The sequence below is a fragment of the Oncorhynchus keta genome, chromosome 20 (assembly GCF_023373465.1).
Source record: "Oncorhynchus keta strain PuntledgeMale-10-30-2019 chromosome 20, Oket_V2, whole genome shotgun sequence".
NCBI classification, from domain to species: domain Eukaryota; kingdom Metazoa; phylum Chordata; class Actinopteri; order Salmoniformes; family Salmonidae; genus Oncorhynchus; species Oncorhynchus keta.
Genome location: NC_068440.1, coordinates 34,434,619 through 34,454,014, shown reverse-complemented (window position 1 = coordinate 34,454,014; position 19,396 = coordinate 34,434,619). Strand labels below are relative to the sequence as shown.

The following is a 19,396-nucleotide window of genomic DNA, read 5'->3' as shown; positions in this document are numbered from 1 at the left end:
GCGGCAGCCCATCTACAGCAAATTAACACAAAATCCATGCAAATGTTTTTACCTCATATGAACCTCATGCTCAGTGTCGGAGCTTAGCTGTTGCGTCATATAATTCATCTCTTCATCTCGTCCGCTAAAGCAGATAGATTCCTCATCGGGCCTCTGAATGGGGTTATCTAACACTGTCCATGATGTGCTCAGGACTTTCTGCTGCATGTGGTGTAATTACTCGAGGTTAGAATGGATCAGGCTACTGTCTATCGGTGAGAGTTGCAGTTAAGCCCCGTAACTAGGTGAGCTAATTAAGAGATGATGTGGAAGGGATCAGATTGATGGGTGGGTTAGGATATATCCTTGGCCCACTCCATTGTCATTATTTAGTGCGGCTGTGGGGAACTTATAGCAGGTCTGTTTGTGCTCTCTTGCCGACTCCTATGGTTTGTGTTATACCAGGAGCTTAGGAGGTGGCAGGACAACACATAGACATCTGGAACCAGGCTAGGGCTAAGTACTGGTTGTTATTGAGCAAGTTGGTACTGAGCTCCCTCTACTTCAGTAACTCAGCATGAGTCGATATGAGTGCTGCTATGTTGCTAATTGTGATGACCATGATATGAGGGCTGCTATGTTGCTAACTGTGATGAACAGAATATGAGTTATATGAGTGAGTAAGTAGATAAGTGGACCAAACTGTGACCTTTAGGTAAAGGTTGTGTTGAAGTAAATAAACAACTTCTCCCAGGCCTAGAGAGAGGATTGAAGTCCCCATGTGCTAATTACAGTGGATGGTTAACTCAGCACAGATTAAATACAGAAAACTATAACAGAAAATGAATAAGAGCCTAGAGGAAGAGGCGACACGCCTCGCTGAATGACATGTCTTTTTGGCTGCGATCAACAAACTAATGTGACACTCTCCGCTGTGCTTTGCTCGCTGTCGCACTGTGCTTGGGTCCCCTAGGTGCCAAATCATACATTGAAGTAATAGGGTTGATCTATTCAAAGCATTTACACCACAGAGGGACAGTTCTCCTAATTGATTGCGTGATTATAATTTGATATGGATTGCCGTGTTGATTATCAGTGGAGGGGGTCGTGGTTCCTGTGATTGCAGCGTTTTTTAGCACTGATTATCTCATTAAGGGGAGTAGATAATGGTATGCAGTGGGCACCGGGTGAAGGCGGTGGCAACACCTCAACAGCTGAGCCATGTTGTCTCCTGTCTTCTGACTGAAGACCGATTACTCAGCCTTCACAAGCCAGAGTTTTGTGATAGCATCTCTGAAGCAGTGTTAACATCATCCCAATAAGAAATAAATGTGGCCTTCATTCTTGCCAAGATTTGTCCGTATTACTAGGGTTAGGGTTAGGGTTAGGGTTAGTGGTTTGGGTTGTGGTTTGAGCTCTTTTTCTCATCCCAGACTCTCTTATCCAGAGCAATTTTTTTAGTTTATTGTTTTACCTTTATTTAACTAGGCAAGCCAGTTAAGAACAAATTCTTATTTACAATGACGGCCTAGGAACAGTGCTTTGTTAGCTGCTTTGTTCAAGGGCAGAATGACATAGTACGTTGTCAGCTCTGTGATTCAATCCAGCAACCTTTCGGTTACTGGCCCAACGCTCTAACCACTCGGCTACCTGCCTATAAGCCTCTCAAGACGCATCAATGCGCTTCCTTTCTCGTACACTTTGTAGTCTAGTAAAATCGTTCAACCGGGTGTTGAAAGCTCTGAGGAATTCCCTGTACAACTTTATTTGTCACTGCATCAATCCAGTTGTGTTTTACAAGGTTCCAACCACAGTAGCTGTGGTTTTACTTGTGCCCTCATAAGGGACCTCAGAACCAAGGCTTGGTACACTCGCTACAGTCACTGTGGCCTGACTCAGCTCTGTTTTGACATGAAACATTTATGGCAGATGTCCCCAAGCAGACCTGTGATGAATTGAACAGCTAGGGAACAGATGATTTGGCCTGGAATAGCTGTCCCTGTATTTATATCACTGTCGTACATGGCTCCCTGCATCACTGAGACGCTGACGAGAGTGGACATTCCTTGTGTCCACTCCTGTGGAACATTGCAGTTCATTTCACACTGAAGCTCCTTACTGGACGGAACTCTCTGGCCATGGCTGTATGCTCTGGGTCTGTGGCCTTCTGGAGGCCAATGTTCTCTGTATGACAACACTGACTGGGAGAAGAGGTGACAGGATGTCATTCCAGGGAGAATAAACTGTTGTCAAAAGGTTTCCGAGATGCACCTACTCACGTGAGGCAACAATTATGTAAGGTATTTTCACACACACACACACACACACACACACACACACATACACACAGAAACAAACTCTTTATTTATTAATCTATCAGAACTAGACTGGGGCATGATTGCATTCGCTCTGTCACTGTTTGAGTGATGACACTTCGACTCTCTCTCTGGAACTCCCCTGAATTAGTTTCAGACTCGTCTTTTTAATCCTAATTATTGACCTGCCAGAACCACAAGGTACTCAGAGTGGAAGAGATCAGAAAGTTGAAATGGGCTTGTTTCTCCGTGGAGCTGTGGAGCATCACAAATGTGTTTGCATTCAAGCATTTGTTCAAGTTGTCAGGGAGGGCTAGGCTGACATTTTCCCACCTCCTGAGAGAGAAAAATAACAGCAGCCTAGCTGGAGACACCAACTTCCGAAACGGTCCATGGAATCCAAGAGCATCCACCCAAAACACAGGTGCCTGCCTCTACATATTACCTCCCATCTTGTTGGTTTCTAGCATTCATTCTCACCAGGTTAAGGCATTTTCTTCAACTGTTTAATTGACCGTTAATAGATAATACAATTCCTGTTTGGTTTAACACACAATGTCCCCCCGATGGTCCCAGTCATAATGCTCCCTCTCTGTTGTATAAAGGAGCAATCTGCAGTTGCTTCATTCATTTTTGGACTTCTGAATTAATTAAATAAATACCCATTGATTCTTGAAGAATCTAACTTAAAAATGCCTCGTGAGCTTAGTTCAAATGTTGTACCCGAATCAGTTTTAAACAAAGTCAATGTAAACAAACACTATTATATATATATATATATATATAGGCATTTTAATGTCATAGATTTAGCCGGTGGAATGCGTTTTTAACCAATCAGCAGTCAGGATTAGACCCACCCGTTGTATAAATATTTATTCTTTACATTTACATTGTTTATATATATGCAACTATAATTTTGGTTAAAACTGTATCATTTTGATCTCATGGATGGTCAGTCCTTGCATCCATAGCTCTATCTATGATTTTGAGAGTGTTTACAACCCTCAGCCAAAACAGGTGCTGGGCAATGCTATGTTATCGTTTCACCTGCTGATTTGTTTAAGGTTATGTCTCGTCTGTTCAGGTGTCAATTATGTTAGGAAAGTATTCAGACCCCTTGACTTTATCCAATGTTTGTTACGTTACAGCCTTATTCTAAAATGTATTTTTTTTTAAACAATAATTATCCTTCTCAAGGGATACTAGGAGTGGTGGGTTGGATTCAGGCGCAGAGAGCAGGGTTCAGTATATCTTCAATTTCTTTTACGGCAAAAAAACGTTCACGCCAACATACAGGGCGCATAGAACAGACAAGCCCAAACACAGGACCAAACAGTCCAGAGAATACATAGAACAGACCAGCCCAAACACAGGACCAAACAGTCCAGAGAATACATAGAACAGACCAGCCCAAACACAGGACCAAACAGTCCAGAGAATACATAGAACAGACCAGCCCAAACACAGGACCAAACAGTCCAGAGAATACATAGAACAGACCAGCCCAAACACAGGACCAAACAGTCCAGAGAATACATAGAACAGACCAGCCCAAACACAGGACCAAACAGTCCAGAGAATACATAGAACAGACCAGCACAAACACAGGACCAAACAGTCCAGAGAATACATAGAACAGACCAGCCCAAACACAGGACCAAACAGTCCAGAGAATACATAGAACAGACCAGCCCAAACACAGGACCAAACAGTCCAGAGAATACATAGAACAGACCAGCCCAAACACAGGACCAAACAGTCCAGAGAATACATAGAACAGACCAGCCCAAACACAGGACCAGCACAAACCAAACAGTCCAGAGAATACATAGAACAGACCAGCCCAAACACAGGACCAAACAGTCCAGAGAATACATAGAACAGACCAGCACAAACACAGGACCAAACAGTCCAGAGAATACATAGAACAGACCAGCAGTCCAGAGAATACCAAACACAGGACCAAACAGTCCAGAGAATACATAGAACAGACCAGCCCAAACACAGGACCAAACAGTCCAGAGAATACATAGAACAGACCAGCCCAAACACAGGACCAAACAGTCCAGAGACATAGAACAGACCAGACCAGCCAGCAAACACAGGACCAAACAGTCCAGAGAATACATAGAACAGACCAGCCCAAACACAGGACCAAACAGTCCAGAGAATACATAGAACAGACCAGCCCAAACAGTCCAGAGAATACAACAGACCAGCAGGACCAAACAGTCCAGAGAATACATAGAACAGACCAGCCCAAACACAGGACCAAACAGTCCAGAGAATACATAGAACAGACCAGCCCAAACACAGGACCAAACAGTCCAGAGAATACATAGAACAGACCAGCCCAAACACAGGACCAAACAGTCCAGAGAATACATAGAACAGACCAGCCCAAACACAGGACCAAACAGTCCAGAGAATACATAGAACAGACCAGCCCAAACACAGGACCAAACAGTCCAGAGAATACATAGAACAGACCAGCCCAAACACAGGACCAAACAGTCCAGAGAATACATAGAACAGACCAGCCCAAACACAGGACCAAACAGTCCAGAGAATACATAGAACAGACCAGCCCAAACACAGGACCAAACAGTCCAGAGAATACATAGAACAGACCAGCCCAAACACAGGACCAAACAGTCCAGAGAATACATAGAACAGACCAGCACAAACACAGGACCAAACAGTCCAGAGAATACATAGAACAGACCAGCACAAACACAGGACCAAACAGTCCAGAGAATACATAGAACAGACCAGCCCAAACACAGGACCAAACAGTCCAGAGAATACATAGAACAGACCAGCCCAAACACAGGACCAAACAGTCCAGAGAATACATAGAACAGACCAGCCCAAACACAGGACCAAACAGTCCAGAGAATACATAGAACAGACCAGCCCAAACACAGGACCAAACAGTCCAGAGAATACATAGAACAGACCAGCCCAAACACAGGACCAAACAGTCCAGAGAATACATAGAACAGACCAGCCCAAACACAGGACCAAACAGTCCAGAGAATACATAGAACAGACCAGCCCAAACACAGGACCAAACAGTCCAGAGAATACATAGAACAGACCAGCCCAAACACAGGACCAAACAGTCCAGATAATACATAGAACAGACCAGCCCAAACACAGGACCAAACAGTCCAGAGAATACATAGAACAGACCAGCCCAAACACAGGACCAAACAGTCTAGAGAATACATAGAACAGACCAGCCCAAACACAGGACCAAACAGTCCAGAGAATACATAGAACAGACCAGCCCAAACACAGGACCAAACAGTCCAGAGAATACATAGAACAGACCAGCCCAAACACAGGACCAAACAGTCCAGAGAATACATAGAACAGACCAGCCCAAACACAGGACCAAACAGTCCAGAGAATACATAGAACAGACAGACCAGCCCAAACACAGGACCAAACAGTCCAGATAATACATAGAACAGACCAGCCCAAACACAGGACCAAACAGTCCAGAGAATACATAGAACAGACCAGCCCAAACACAGGACCAAACAGTCCAGAGAATACATAGAACAGACCAGCCAGACAAACACAGGACCAAACAGTCTAGAGAATACATAGAACAGACCAGCCCAAACACAGGACCAAACAGTCCAGATAATACATAGAACAGACCAGCCCAAACACAGGACCAAACAGTCTAGAGAATACATAGAACAGACCAGCCCAAACACAGGACCAAACAGTCTAGAGAATACATAGAACAGACCAGCCCAAACACAGGACCAAACAGTCCAGATAATACATAGAACAGACCAGCCCAAACACAGGACCAAACAGTCCAGAGAATACATAGAACAGACCAGCCCAAACACAGGACCAAACAGTCCAGAGAATACATAGAACAGACCAGCACATACACAGGACCAAACAGTCCAGAGAATACATAGAACAGACCAGTCCAGAGAATACATAGAACAGACCAGCAAAACACAGGACCAAACAGTCCAGAGAATACATAGAACAGACCAGACCAGCCCAAACACAGGACCAAACAGTCCAGAGAATGCATAGAACAGACCAGCACAAACACAGGACCAGCCCAAACACAGGACCAAACAGTCCAGAGAATACATAGAACAGACCAGCCCAAACACAGGACCAAACAGTCCAGAGAATACATAGAACAGACCAGCCCAAACACAGGACCAAACAGTCCAGAGAATACATAGAACAGACCAGCCCAAACACAGGACCAAACAGTCCAGAGAATACATAGAACAGACCAGCCCAAACACAGGACCAAACAGTCCAGAGAATACATAGAACAGACCAGCCCAAACACAGGACCAAACAGTCCAGAGAATACATAGAACAGACCAGCCCAAACACAGGACCAAACAGTCCAGAGAATACATAGAACAGACCAGCACAAACACAGGACCAAACAAACAGTCCAGAGAATACATAGAACAGACCAGCACAAACACAGGACCAAACAGTCCAGAGAATACATAGAACAGACCAGCCCAAACACAGGACCAAACAGTCCAGAGAATACATAGAACAGACCAGCCCAAACACAGGACCAAACAGTCCAGAGAATACATAGAACAGACCAGCACAAACACAGGACCAAACAGTCCAGAGAATACATAGAACAGACCAGCACAAACACAGGACCAAACAGTCCAGAGAATACATAGAACAGACCAGCCCAAACACAGGACCAAACAGTCCAGAGAATACATAGAACAGACCAGCCCAAACACAGGACCAAACAGTCCAGAGAATACATAGAACAGACCAGCACAAACACAGGACCAAACAGTCCAGAGAATACATAGAACAGACCAGCCCAAACACAGGACCAAACAGTCCAGAGAATACATAGAACAGACCAGCCCAAACACAGGACCAAACAGTAGAAACAGACCAGCCCAAACACAGGACCAAACAGTCCAGAGAATACATAGAACAGACCAGCACAAACACAGGACCAAACAGTCCAGAGAATACATAGAACAGACCAGCCCAAACACAGGACCAAACAGTCCAGAGAATACAGAACAAACACAGGAAAACCAGAGAATACAACAGGAAAACACACCAACAGAGAGAAGCACAAACACAGGACCAAACAGTCCAAAACACAAAAAACAAGGGCGCGACAACCTACTACATATAGGGAAGCTAATTCAACTAAAATACACACAGGTGAAACTAATAAGACAAAACCAACAGACAAACGAAAAAGGGATCGGTAGCGGCTTGTAGGACGGTGACGACGACCGCCGAGCACCACCCGAACAGGCAGGGGAGCCAACTTCAGCGGAAGTCGTGACAATCCTCATCAATCTACCCACAATAACCTATCATGACAAAGCAAAAACAGGTGTTTAGAAATGTTTTATTTATTAAAAATAAAAACCTGAAATATAACATTTACATAAGTATTCAGACCCTTCACTCTGTACTTTGTTGAAGCACCCTTGGCAGCGATTACAGCATTGAGTCTTCTTGGGTATGATGCTCTGAGCTTGGCACACCTGTATTTGGGGAGTTTCTATTCTGCAGATCCTCCCAAGCTCTGTTGGATGGGCAGCATCGCTGCACAACTATTTTCAACCCTCTCCAGGGATGTTCCGCTTCCTGTTTTGCTATGCTGATGGCAGAGTCAGGATTTGGCATAAGCATCATAAGTCCATGGCCCCATCCTGTCTGGTGTCAACGGTACAGGCTGGTGGTGGTGGTGGCGTAATAGTGTGAGGAATGTTATCCTGCCACACGTTAGGTCCCTAGATACCAATTGAGCAACATTTGAATGCCACACCTTGTAGAATCCATGCCCTGGTGAATTCAGGCTGTTCTGGAGGCAAAGGGGGGTTTGACCTGATAGTAGATGGGTGTACCTATAAACAGGCCACCAAGTGTGTATACCATCCCACCATAAAGGGATTTAAAGAGAAAAAAATGAATTGTTTGGCACTGCAGCCAGTTGTATGACGGGCCATACTGTACATGTAGCTTCTTCTTATGTAACTGCCAGTTGTAGCCACGAGCTCAAGCTTTGCGTTCGCCAACAATATTTTACATAACACTGCCCCGCTAGAGAGGTAGGGCACTTTGATCGGCCTCCTCATCCCTCTAACCCCCTCTTTGTTTCTCACTCTCCCATCCTCCCATCAGCATAGCATCCATTTGAGGATTGTCTCCATCACTCTCATGATAAAACATCCCTCTTTCAAAGGCAATTTTCCATGGGTCCGCTCAAGAGGTTTTTGATTGATGTCTTAGGGTATCTGTAGGTGCCAGCCCCTCGACTCCCCTCTTCTCCCGTTTTCAGCCCCCCAGAGCCCATCATTCCTGGGGTTTTCCCAGTCATCTCCCCTCATTTTGATCTTCCCAATCTCTTAGATGACTGGATTAAACCCCTAACCCTGCCCCCCTCTCACCAGCCAAGCATCCCCTGCTCACCCCACTAGCCTCCCAGTGCTGCTCACTCAATGTGGCTTAATCACCACGTTCCATGGGAAGCCTCTCTCGCATGTCACATGGTATGGATTACATGCCATTTCCATCAATCGCACATCCAGCAAGCCAGTCTCTGATGTGATGGCTCCTTGAATGAATGTGCGGAGACTAGTCGATGGGTCGAATGAATGCAAAAATAAACGATAAACAACTCCGCCATCGGTAAACACCACCGGTAAACACCACCGGTAAACACCACCGGTAAACACCACTGGCAGGACCCAGCAGTGGAAGGAAGGAAAGATTGAGATTGTTGTTAGTGGCAGGCGGAAGAAGAAGAAGACGACGAGGAAGAAGACGACGAATAAGAAGAGCGGTCTGGTTTACAGAACAGTGATGTGCGATTCCCCCAGCTACCATTTTCACTGTGGAACATGTCTGGAGTAACACAGCACCGAGTATGGACTATCTATAATGTTGTGTCCCCTTCCAGGCATAACAGATAGAGAAGCACATTAACATTACAACAAACACATTGTTTATGTGGAAAATCGCTGGTTATTGTCTTTTGCATGAGTGATCAGAGCGGTCTAAAGGGGTCAGGGAGAACTGTCTAATGTTTCTAAATGAATTCTGCTAGTAGGATTCTCATGGCCAGTGGGGAGAAAGACGGCTCTTTCCCATCTAGACGTCCTACATTATATCTAGGATTGAGCAATGTGTGAGCAAGGGAGATGACTACATCTAAATGGAACAGAGAATCCATGGCAACCGATATTAATACCATGAATTATTAAACAGGTCTTTTTAACCCACATGGGGGGGGGTCTATGGATGGTGATCAATACTTAAACATTTAAAACTTGACACCAAACCCATCACATTCTATTTATATTGCTATTTTCTTTGAGGCACAGTCCTTTTTGGCCTAAATGAGGTATTCAGCCTGTTGAGGCTGTCTGTCTGTCTTTCCGTAGTGCTGACAGACAGACAGGCAGATCTGGTTTAGAGAGTAAAGTAGAGCAGGTTAGGCTTGGGTGTTGGGTCTCTGGGATGCCTACTGCCTGTTGAAGGAAGAGATCAGGGCTAGGCTGGGGGTCTCTGGGATGCCTACTGCCTGTTGAAGGAAGAGATCAGGGCTAGGCTGGGGGTCTCTGGGATGCCTACTGCCTGTTGAAGGAAGAGATCAGGGCATGGCTGGGGGTCTCTGGGATGCCTACTGCCTGTTGAAGGAAGAGATCAGGGCTAGGCTGGGGGTCTCTGGGATGCCTACTGCCTGTTGAAGGAAGAGATCAGGGCTAGGCTGGGGGTCTCTGGGATGCCTACTGCCTGTTGAAGGAAGAGATCAGGGCTAGGCTGGGGGTCTCTGGGATGCCTACTGCCTGTTGAAGGAAGAGATCAGGGCTAGGATGGGGGTCTCTGGGATGCCTACTGCCTGTTGAAGGAAGAGATCAGGGCTAGGCTGGGGGTCTCTGGGATGCCTACTGCCTGTTGAAGGAAGAGATCAGGGCTAGGCTGGGGGTCTCTGGGATGCCTACTGCCTGTTGAAGGGAAATTACTCTCCTCTCATGGTGCCCCATCATAGAATACCACATCTCTCTCTCTCTCTCTCTCTCTCTCTCTCTCTCTCTCTCTCTCTCTCTCTCTCTCTCTCTCTCTCTCTCTCTCTCTCTCTCTCTCTCTCTCTCTCTCTCTCTGTCTCCCTCTTTCTCTCTCACTCTCTTTCTCTTGCTCTCTAGAGGGACTCTCCCTCTCTCCCTCTGTCTTCCTCTGTCTCCCTCTCTCTCTCTCTCTGTATGTCTCCCTCTCTCTCTCTGGCTCCCTTTCTCTCTCTGGCTCCCTTCGTCTCTCTCCATCTCACTCTCTTTCTCTTGCTCTCTAGAGGGACATGAGAGTGTACATTAATTCCCTCATTACATTTAGGGAACCCCTGCTTACAGAAGTCATGAACTCTAATGATTTAGAAACTGTGAGTTGATGGCTCATTGTTTACTGAAACGATTCATTCAGCCTTTGTTTTCCTGTTTCGTATGATGGGGCCGTTGCTTTGGCAATGTTGCAGTGTAGAAGATCATTCCCCTGCTAGCTTAGTTAGCTACTGGAAGTTTACCAACAGAGATTGTCTTCAAGTGGAGACTAACTTCAGGAGAATGGCTCTGCTGCTTCCTAGGGCCTATTTGACTACAGGCCTGTAGTGGAGGGATACACTGTCTGCTGAGTGGTCTGTCTTTGAAAAGGATGACAGGTCGTCCCAGGGCACTGACACTCATATCTCCAACATACACTTTCTGTTTAAAAAGGCTGTCATCCAATAAACAGTCTGTCACAGCTTTGCATGTTGGGAGTTTAAAGCAGTCCAATGAAAATGTGTCTTCGATAGACCTCAGTAGGTGGGAACTGGAAACCGAAAGCCCTGGTCCATGTTAACCAGTGTTAGGGGTATTTATTGTGGGTGCTATCTCCTGCAGTGCAGCACATATTGTGGTGCACGGTGGATTTCTTTTCTGACTGAGTCCTATATGTTTTTCATTATTATGATTCAGGTTGAAATGAAAGGGGTTGGTGTTCTGGCTCTGCTCTTCGTTGAAGGTGGCCAGTAAAATGAGCAGGGCAATGCAGAATTGATTTAAAAATGACTGACAAGAATGTTTTCCAAAGGGAATTTTTTATTGCAGAGACATATCAAAATAAATAAAATGTATTTTCTCTAATCACAGCTGCACCTCCCCAAAGGGTTCGGGAGGCGAACACTGAATAACGAGCCCCCCCGAAACGTGACCCGCCAAACTGCGCTCCTTAACACCTGCCCGCTTAAATCGGAAGTGTTTCAGATGAAACACTGTTCAATTGACGACTGTAAGTCAGCCTGCAGGCGCCTGGCCCGCCACAAGGAGTCTCTAGAGCGCAATGAGCCAAGTAAATCCCCCTCGGCCAAACCATCCCCTAACCCGGACGACGCTGGGCCAATTGTGCGCCGCTCTATGGGACTCACGGCCACGGCCGGTTGTGATACAGGCTGGGATCAAACCCGGGTCTGTAGTGACACCTCAAGCACTGCCTTAGATCACTGCACCACTTGAGAGACTGAGAGTTTTAAGCCGTTTCTCTCCACAGACAAGGCCCTGTCATTGTTGCAGTATCTTGATTTCATTAGTGCACATCACTCATTGAGTTATTTTTTTCATGTTGCATGTAAGAGGCATTATTTGTTTTTCTAAGGATTTAAATGATTTCTAAAACTAGGAAATTAGTTTCTTCACCATTGACATATTCTAAAGGAACTACCCCTACTTATAGGGCTGTTTGAGCCCTGAATGCTGATTGGTTGACAGCCGTGGTATATCAGACCGTACACCACGGGTATTAAGGAACATTTATTTTTACTGCTCTAATTATGTTGGTAACCAGTTTATAATAGCAATAAGGCACCTCAGGGGTTTGTGGTATATGGCCATTATACCACGGCTAAGGGCTGTGTCCAGGAACTCTGCGTTAGGTTGTGCTTAAAAACAGCCCTTAGCCGTGGTATATTGGACATATGTGACACCCCCTCAGGGCTATTTTCTTAATTTGAACTTGTGATTAGTCATGATTTGAGTATGAGCATTGAGTACTCCACTCTTTCTTAATGTGCAGCTAATGAATGTTCATCACAAAGTAGAACTGGGATGATAAACTGAAAATGGCCGACATTTCTATCTCATATCGAAGCAATTTTGCCCATGTCTGCAATTTTATGTGATTACACAACGTTTCTGGGTGCATTGTTTATTTTAATTATTTATTTATTTATATTTTACTAGGCAAGTCAGTTAAGAACAAATTCTTATTCACAATGACGGGCTACCCCGGTCAAACGTGGACAACGCTGGGACAATTGTGCGCCACCCCATGGGACTCCTAATCACAGCTTGGATTTGAACCGTAGTACTGTAGTGACGCTGCTGCGCCACCCTATGGGACTCCGCCACCCTATGGGATTTGAACCGTAGTTCTGTAGTGACGCTGCTGCGCCACCCTATGGGATTTGAACCGTAGTACTGTAGTGACGCTGCTGCGCCACCCTATGGGATTTGAACCGTAGTACTGTAGTGAAGCTGCTGCGCCACCCTATGGGACTCCGCCACCCTATGGGATTTGAACCGTAGTACTGTAGTGACGCTGCTGCGCCACCCTATGGGACTCCGTCACCCTATGGGATTTGAACCGTAGTACTGTAGTGACGCTGCTGCGCCACCCTATGGGATTTGAACCGTAGTACTGTAGTGACGCTGCTGCGCCACCCTATGGGATTTGAACCGTAGTACTGTAGTGAAGCTGCTGCGCCACCCTATGGGACTCCGCCACCCTATGGGATTTGAACCGTAGTACTGTAGTGACGCTGCTGCGCCACCCTATGGGACTCCGTCACCCTATGGGATTTGAACCGTAGTACTGTAGTGACGCTGCTGCGCCACCCTATGGAATTTGAACCGTAGTACTGTAGTGACGCTGCTGCGCCACCCTATGGGATTTGAACCGTAGTACTGTAGTGACGCTGCTGCGCCACTCGGGATCAATAGTCTACGGAGCAGCGATATGAAAGTGAAACGGTATAGAAAAAGCATTGCGGTAAATTCAATTGATTGGACATGATTTGGAAAGGCACACACATTGCATGTCAGACAAAAAACCAAGCCATGAGGTGGAAGGAATTGTCTGTAGAGCTACGAGGCCTTCTGGGAAGGGTACCAAAACAATAACGATGGTCCTTCTGTAGCTCAGTTGGTAGAGCATGGCGCTTGTAACGCCAGGGTAGTGGGTTCGATTCCCGGGACCACCCATATGTAGAATGTATGCACACATGACTGTAAGTCGCTTTGGATAAAAGCGTCTGCTAAATGGCATATATTATTATTATTATTATATTAATAACAGAGGCCTCCAACATTCTTAAATGGAAGAAGTTTGGAACCATCAAGACTCTTCATAGAGCTGGCTGCCCGGACAAACTAAGCAATCGGGGGAGAAGGGCCTTGGTCAGGGAACTGACCAAGAACCCGATGGTCACTCTGACAGAACTCCAGAGTTCCTCTGTAGAGATGGGGGAACCTTCCAGAAGGACAACCATCTCTGCAGCACTCCACTAGTCAGACCTTTATGGTAGAGTGGCCAAATGTAAGCCACTCCTCAGCAAAAGGCACATGGCAGCCCTCTTGGAGTTTGGCAAAAAGCAAATTAAGGACTCTCAGACCATGAGAAACAAGATTAACTGGTCTGATGAAACCAAGATTTAACTCTTTGGCCTGAATGCCAAGCACCACATCTGGAGGAAACCTGGCACCATCCCTACGGTGAAGCATGGTGGTGTCAGCATCAAGCTGTGGGGATCAAGCGGCAGGCACTCGGTAACTAGTCAGGATCGAGGCAAAGATGAATGGAGTAAAGTACAGAGAAATTCTTGATGAAAACCTGCTCCAGAGTGCTCAGGACCTCAGGCTGGGGTGAAGGTTCACCTTCCAACAGGAAAATGACCCTAAGCACACAGCCAAGACAACGCAGGAATGGCTTCGGGACAGGTCTCTGAATGTCCTTAAGTGGCCCAGCCAGAGCCCGGACTTGAACCCGATCCAACATCTCTGGAGAGACCTGAAAATAGCTGTGCAGCAACGCTCCCCATCCAACCTGACAGAGCTTGAGAGGATCTGCAGAGAAGAATGAGAGAAACTCCCCAAATACCCAAGAAGACTCAAGGCTGTAATTACTGTCAAAGGTCTGAATAGTTATGTAAATGTGATATTTCAGTTTAATATATTTTTATAAATGAGCAAAAATAATTTATAAAACTGTTTTTGCTTTGTCATTATGGGGTATCGTGTTGATGAGAAAACAACAACAATTTAATCCATTATAGAAAAAGGTTGTAACATAACAAAATGAAAAAAGTAAAGGGGTCTGAATACCTTCTGAATGCACTGTAGATTATTATAGAGAAAGTCAGTGAGTGTATTATTATAGAGAAAGTACGTGAATAAACCTATATTATCCCAACATTTCACCCTAAGTGAGGCCTGATGAGCCTCTCTGTCACTCACATGCTCATTGACATTCTATCTGGTGTTTGTGTTATTGATGGTATTTATAAAGGGATTGCTATTAAAAGTGTATGTGTATTTGAACTTTTCCACGGTCATCAGAGTGTGTAATCAGCTCTGGATCCAATCAAATCAAATGTTATTTGTCACATGCTTCGTAAACAACAGGTGTAGACTAACAGTTAAATGCTTTTACTTACGGGTCAATTTCCAATAATGCAGAGTTAATATAAATAAACAGAGTGATCGGTTGAGTGAGTGAGTGAGTGAGCGAGTGAGCGAGCGAGCGAGCGAGCGAGCGAGTGAGTGAGTGAGTGAGTGAGTGAGTGAGTGAGTGAGCGAGTGATCGGTTGAGTGAGTGAGTGAGTGAGTGAGTGAGTGAGTGAGTGAGTGAGTGAGCGAGTGATCGTGAGCGAGTGAGTGAGTGAGTGAGTGAGTGAGTGAGTGAGTGAGTGAGTGAGTGAGTGAGTGAGTGAGTGAGTGAGTGAGGGATTATCAGGTAATAACATGGCTCTATACATGGAGTACCAGGTAATAACATGGCTCTATACAGGGAGTACCAGGTAATAACATGGCTCTATACAGGGAGTAGCAGGTAATAATATGGCTCTATACAGGGAGTAGCAGGTAATAACATGGCTCTATACAGGGAGTAGCAGGTAATAATATGGCTCTATACAGGGAGTAGCAGGTAATAACATGGCTCTATACAGGGAGTAGCAGGTAATAACGTGGCTATATACAGGGAGTAGCAGGTAATAACATGGCTATATACAGGGAGTAGCAGGTAATAACATGGCTCTATACAGGGAGTACCAGGTAATAACATGGCTATATACAGGGAGTACCAGGTAATAACATGGCTCTATACAGGGAGTAGCAGGTAATAACATGGCTCTATACAGGGAGTACCAGGTAATAACATGGCTATATACGGGGAGTACCAGGTAATAATATGGCTCTATACAGGGAGTACCAGTACCGAGTCGATGTGCAGAGGTACGAGGTAACTGCGAGGTAACTGAGTTAGCTATGTATATATACAGTAGGTAGGGTGACGAGGCAACAGGATAGATAATAGACTGTTGCAGCATATGTAGCGTGTGTGTGTGTGTGTGTGTGTGTGTGTGTGTGTGTGTGTGTGTGTGTGTGTGTGTGTGTGTGTGTGTGTGTGTGTGTGTGTGTGTGTGTGTGTGTGTGTGTGTGTGTGTGTGTGTGTGTGTGTGTGTGTGTGTGTGTGTGTGTGTGTGTGTGTGTGTGTGTGTGTGTGTGTGTGTGTGTGTGTTAGGGTGTAAGAGATTTAGTGCAAAATAGGGTCAATGCAGGTAGTCCGGACAGCCATTTGATTAGTTATGTAGTAGTTGTGTTTAGAAGTCTTAGTGCTCGGGGGTAAAAGCTGTTCATGGCCCTGTTTGTTCCAGACTTGGTGCACTGGTGCCGCTTGCCTTGCGGTAGCAGAGATAACAGTCTATGACTCCGGTGGCTGGAGTCTTTGTCCATGCCTGGTGTAGAGGTCCTGGATGGCAGGGTGCTCAGACACAATGAATCTCCCTTCACGTGCCAGGATGATAAACTCATTCATAATGGAGAAGGAGAAGACAGGAGAGTTGATACAGAATGGCTGATGACTGAGTCTGTGTGTGTGTGTGTGTGTGTGTGTGTGTGTGTGTGTGTGTGTGTGTGTGTGTGTGTGTGTGTGTGTGTGTGTGTGTGTGTGTGTGTGTGTGTGTGTGTGTGTGTGTGTGTGTGTGTGTGTTTCTGTGCCTTTGTGTTTGAGTAGATGGGTGTGCATGTGTGTGTGTTTGTGTGTGTGTGGGTCTGTTTTTTGGTGTGCCAATGTGCATGTGACTGTTTCTGTGCCTTTGTGTGGTTGTGAATATGTGCATGTACAAACACGTGTGTGTGTGTGTGTGTGTGTGTGTGTGTGTGTGTGTGTGTGTGTGTGTGTGTGTGTGTGTGTGTGTGTGTGTGTGTGTGTGTGTGTGTGTGTGTGTGTGTGTGTGTGTGTGTGTGTGTGTGTGTGTGTGTGTGTGTGTGTGTGTGTGTGTTTGGATGAAATAGTGTATGTTTCTACGTTTATCCCTCCTGTAGATTGTTTGAATAAAACATTGGCATGTAAGTCATTGCACCTCACCATGCCAATGTCTATTCCTCAGTGTGTAAATGTCTGTATCCCTGTTCCCCCAAAATACTGTTTTAGTCCTGGATAAAAGTGATTCTCCAATGAGCATCACTTCGCACCTTCTTCCCTGTATGTCCATGCACCCTGTGCATGCATGTATACGTGGATCTATATGTGCCTATATGTTTTGCCTTTCTGTATAAATGACATGTATATAATTTATAATGTCTGACCCGTCCATGTGTCTTTATCTGTACATTATCTATCCAAACATTTACAAAACAACAAGAAAAACAAAACAAATCTGATTCCGCTTCTAAATCTAAAATCTAGTAGAAGTCCTTGATTAAAAAGGAGAAAAAGTCTGCTGGGAAATTCAGCTGGGACCTTTTGATTCCAAGAACCCTTGTATAGTTGGAGCCAATTAATAGTCATGACAAAGGTGCGAGAGAGAGAGAGAGAGAGAGAGAGAGAGAGAGAGACCACTATATATTGTAAGATATTATATGTGGCATACAAAAGCTGCCACAATTTAATGAATTTAATTCATAATTTTGAAATTGGCTGGATAAAAAAATCCATACTGTATGTGGTAAAATGGTTGTATATATTTTTAAATATATACAAAGAAACATACATATGACTTACAAAATACAAAAACCAAACCAAAAAAAAGGTTCAGCTGTTATTTTCTGGTGTATACTACTACTTACATGTGGAGTTAAGCCCGATTCCTAACAGAAGTCTTTCCGTTTGATTGACAGCTGAGGACACATGTGGTGATACTCTGAGGGGTTCAAGTGGCATCATTTCAAGTCCCAATTTCCCGAGTGAATATTACAATAGTGCGGACTGTACGTGGACCATACTAGCTGATCCTGGAGACAACATCTCCATCATTTTTACAGACTTCCAGACGGAGGAAAAATATGACTACTTGGAAGTGGAAGGATCAGAGCCTCCGACAATATGGTGAGTCTACTGCTACTGCTGCGCCTCTCTCTGTCTGTGTCCGTCTGGTCAGTGTTTCAGTTCAACAATAGTCATATTCTGTCTGGCTGTGCTTGGTACTCACTGACTGCAAATGTGAATCACTGATTTGAGGTAATAAGAGGACAAAAGTTGAGTCCTACTTTCAATGTATAAAATCTGAGGTAAGCCTTTACTTGCCGTCAAAAAAGGGCGATACTGGACGCCGAACTTATTTTGCTTACCGTACTGACAAAAGTGTGTGTTGGTGCTGAGTTTTTCCTTTTACTATGTTTTATGAGTTATTGCTTAGAAGTAAATACACATAGTCATTTTGGATGTGCTTAATATTTTTTTTAAGTGCTTTTAATGACAATATTTTAGCTCAGTTTTCCATTGATTGTTGGAAAAGGTGTCTATCGATGACCTCTATTCCTGTATACTAATTTGGTACTGACAGAATCACATGGGTATGTCTTGCTGTGTTTAGGGGAGAGACCAATGGCTCTTCTCTATCTCTCATGTTATTTTCCTCATCCTTCATGTTTAATCTGTAGATATTTGTAGCATATACAGTACATGAAATAGAGGAGAGCTACATATTCCTGATTTTCACCATAATGTATTGAATGCTACAAGATCATATGGAGTTATTATACACCAGTATAATGGAGTTCTTATAGGCCAGTATAATGGAGTTCTTATAGGCCAGTATAATGGAGTTCTTATAGGCCAGTAGTAATGGAGTTCTTATAGGCCAGTAGTAATGGAGTTATTATAGGCCAGTAGTAATGGAGTTATTATACACCAGTATAATGGAGTTATTATACACCAGTATAATGGAGTTCTTATAGGCCAGTAATAATGGAGTTCTTATAGGCCAGTAGTAATGGAGTTCTTATAGGCCAGTAATAATGGAGTTATTATACACCAGTATAATGGAGTTCTTATAGGCCAGTAATAATGGAGTTATTATACACCAGTATAATGGAGTTCTTATAGGCCAGTAATAATGGAGTTCTTATAGGCCAGTAGTAATGGAGTTCTTATAGGCCAGTAGTAATGGAGTTATTATACACCAGTATAATGGAGTTCTTATAGGCCAGTAGTAATGGAGTTCTTATAGGCCAGTAGTAATGGAGTTATTATAGGCCAGTAGTAATGGAGTTCTTATAGGCCAGTAGTAATGGAGTTATTATAGGCCAGTAACAATGGAGTTATTATAGGCCAGTAGTAATTGAGTTGTTATTGGCCAGTAGTAATGGGCTTCCTATAGGCCAGTAGCAATAGAGTTATTTTAGGCCAGTAACAATGGAGTTCTTATACGCAAGTAGTAATGGAGTTCTTATACACCAGTAATAATTGAGATCTTAAAGGCGAGTAGAAATTGAGTTCTTATACGCCAGTAATAATTGAGAACTTAAAGGTGAGTAGAAATGGAGTTCTTATACACCAGTAATAATTGA

The 19,396-nt window shown here is 44.5% G+C and overlaps 1 protein-coding gene across 2 annotated transcripts in view; it reads left to right on the top strand.

Annotated features, from left to right (window-relative positions):
• The window catches only part of LOC118399009 (CUB and sushi domain-containing protein 3-like), a 908,305-nt gene that overhangs the window by 341,733 nt on the left and 547,176 nt on the right, over positions 1 to 19,396 (top strand). For both annotated transcript variants that reach the window (XM_052472732.1, XM_052472731.1), the window contains exon 5: positions 17,726 to 17,933. In XM_052472732.1, coding sequence (XP_052328692.1) covers positions 17,726 to 17,933 — 208 coding nt within the window. The remainder of the gene's footprint in view (positions 1 to 17,725; positions 17,934 to 19,396) is intronic.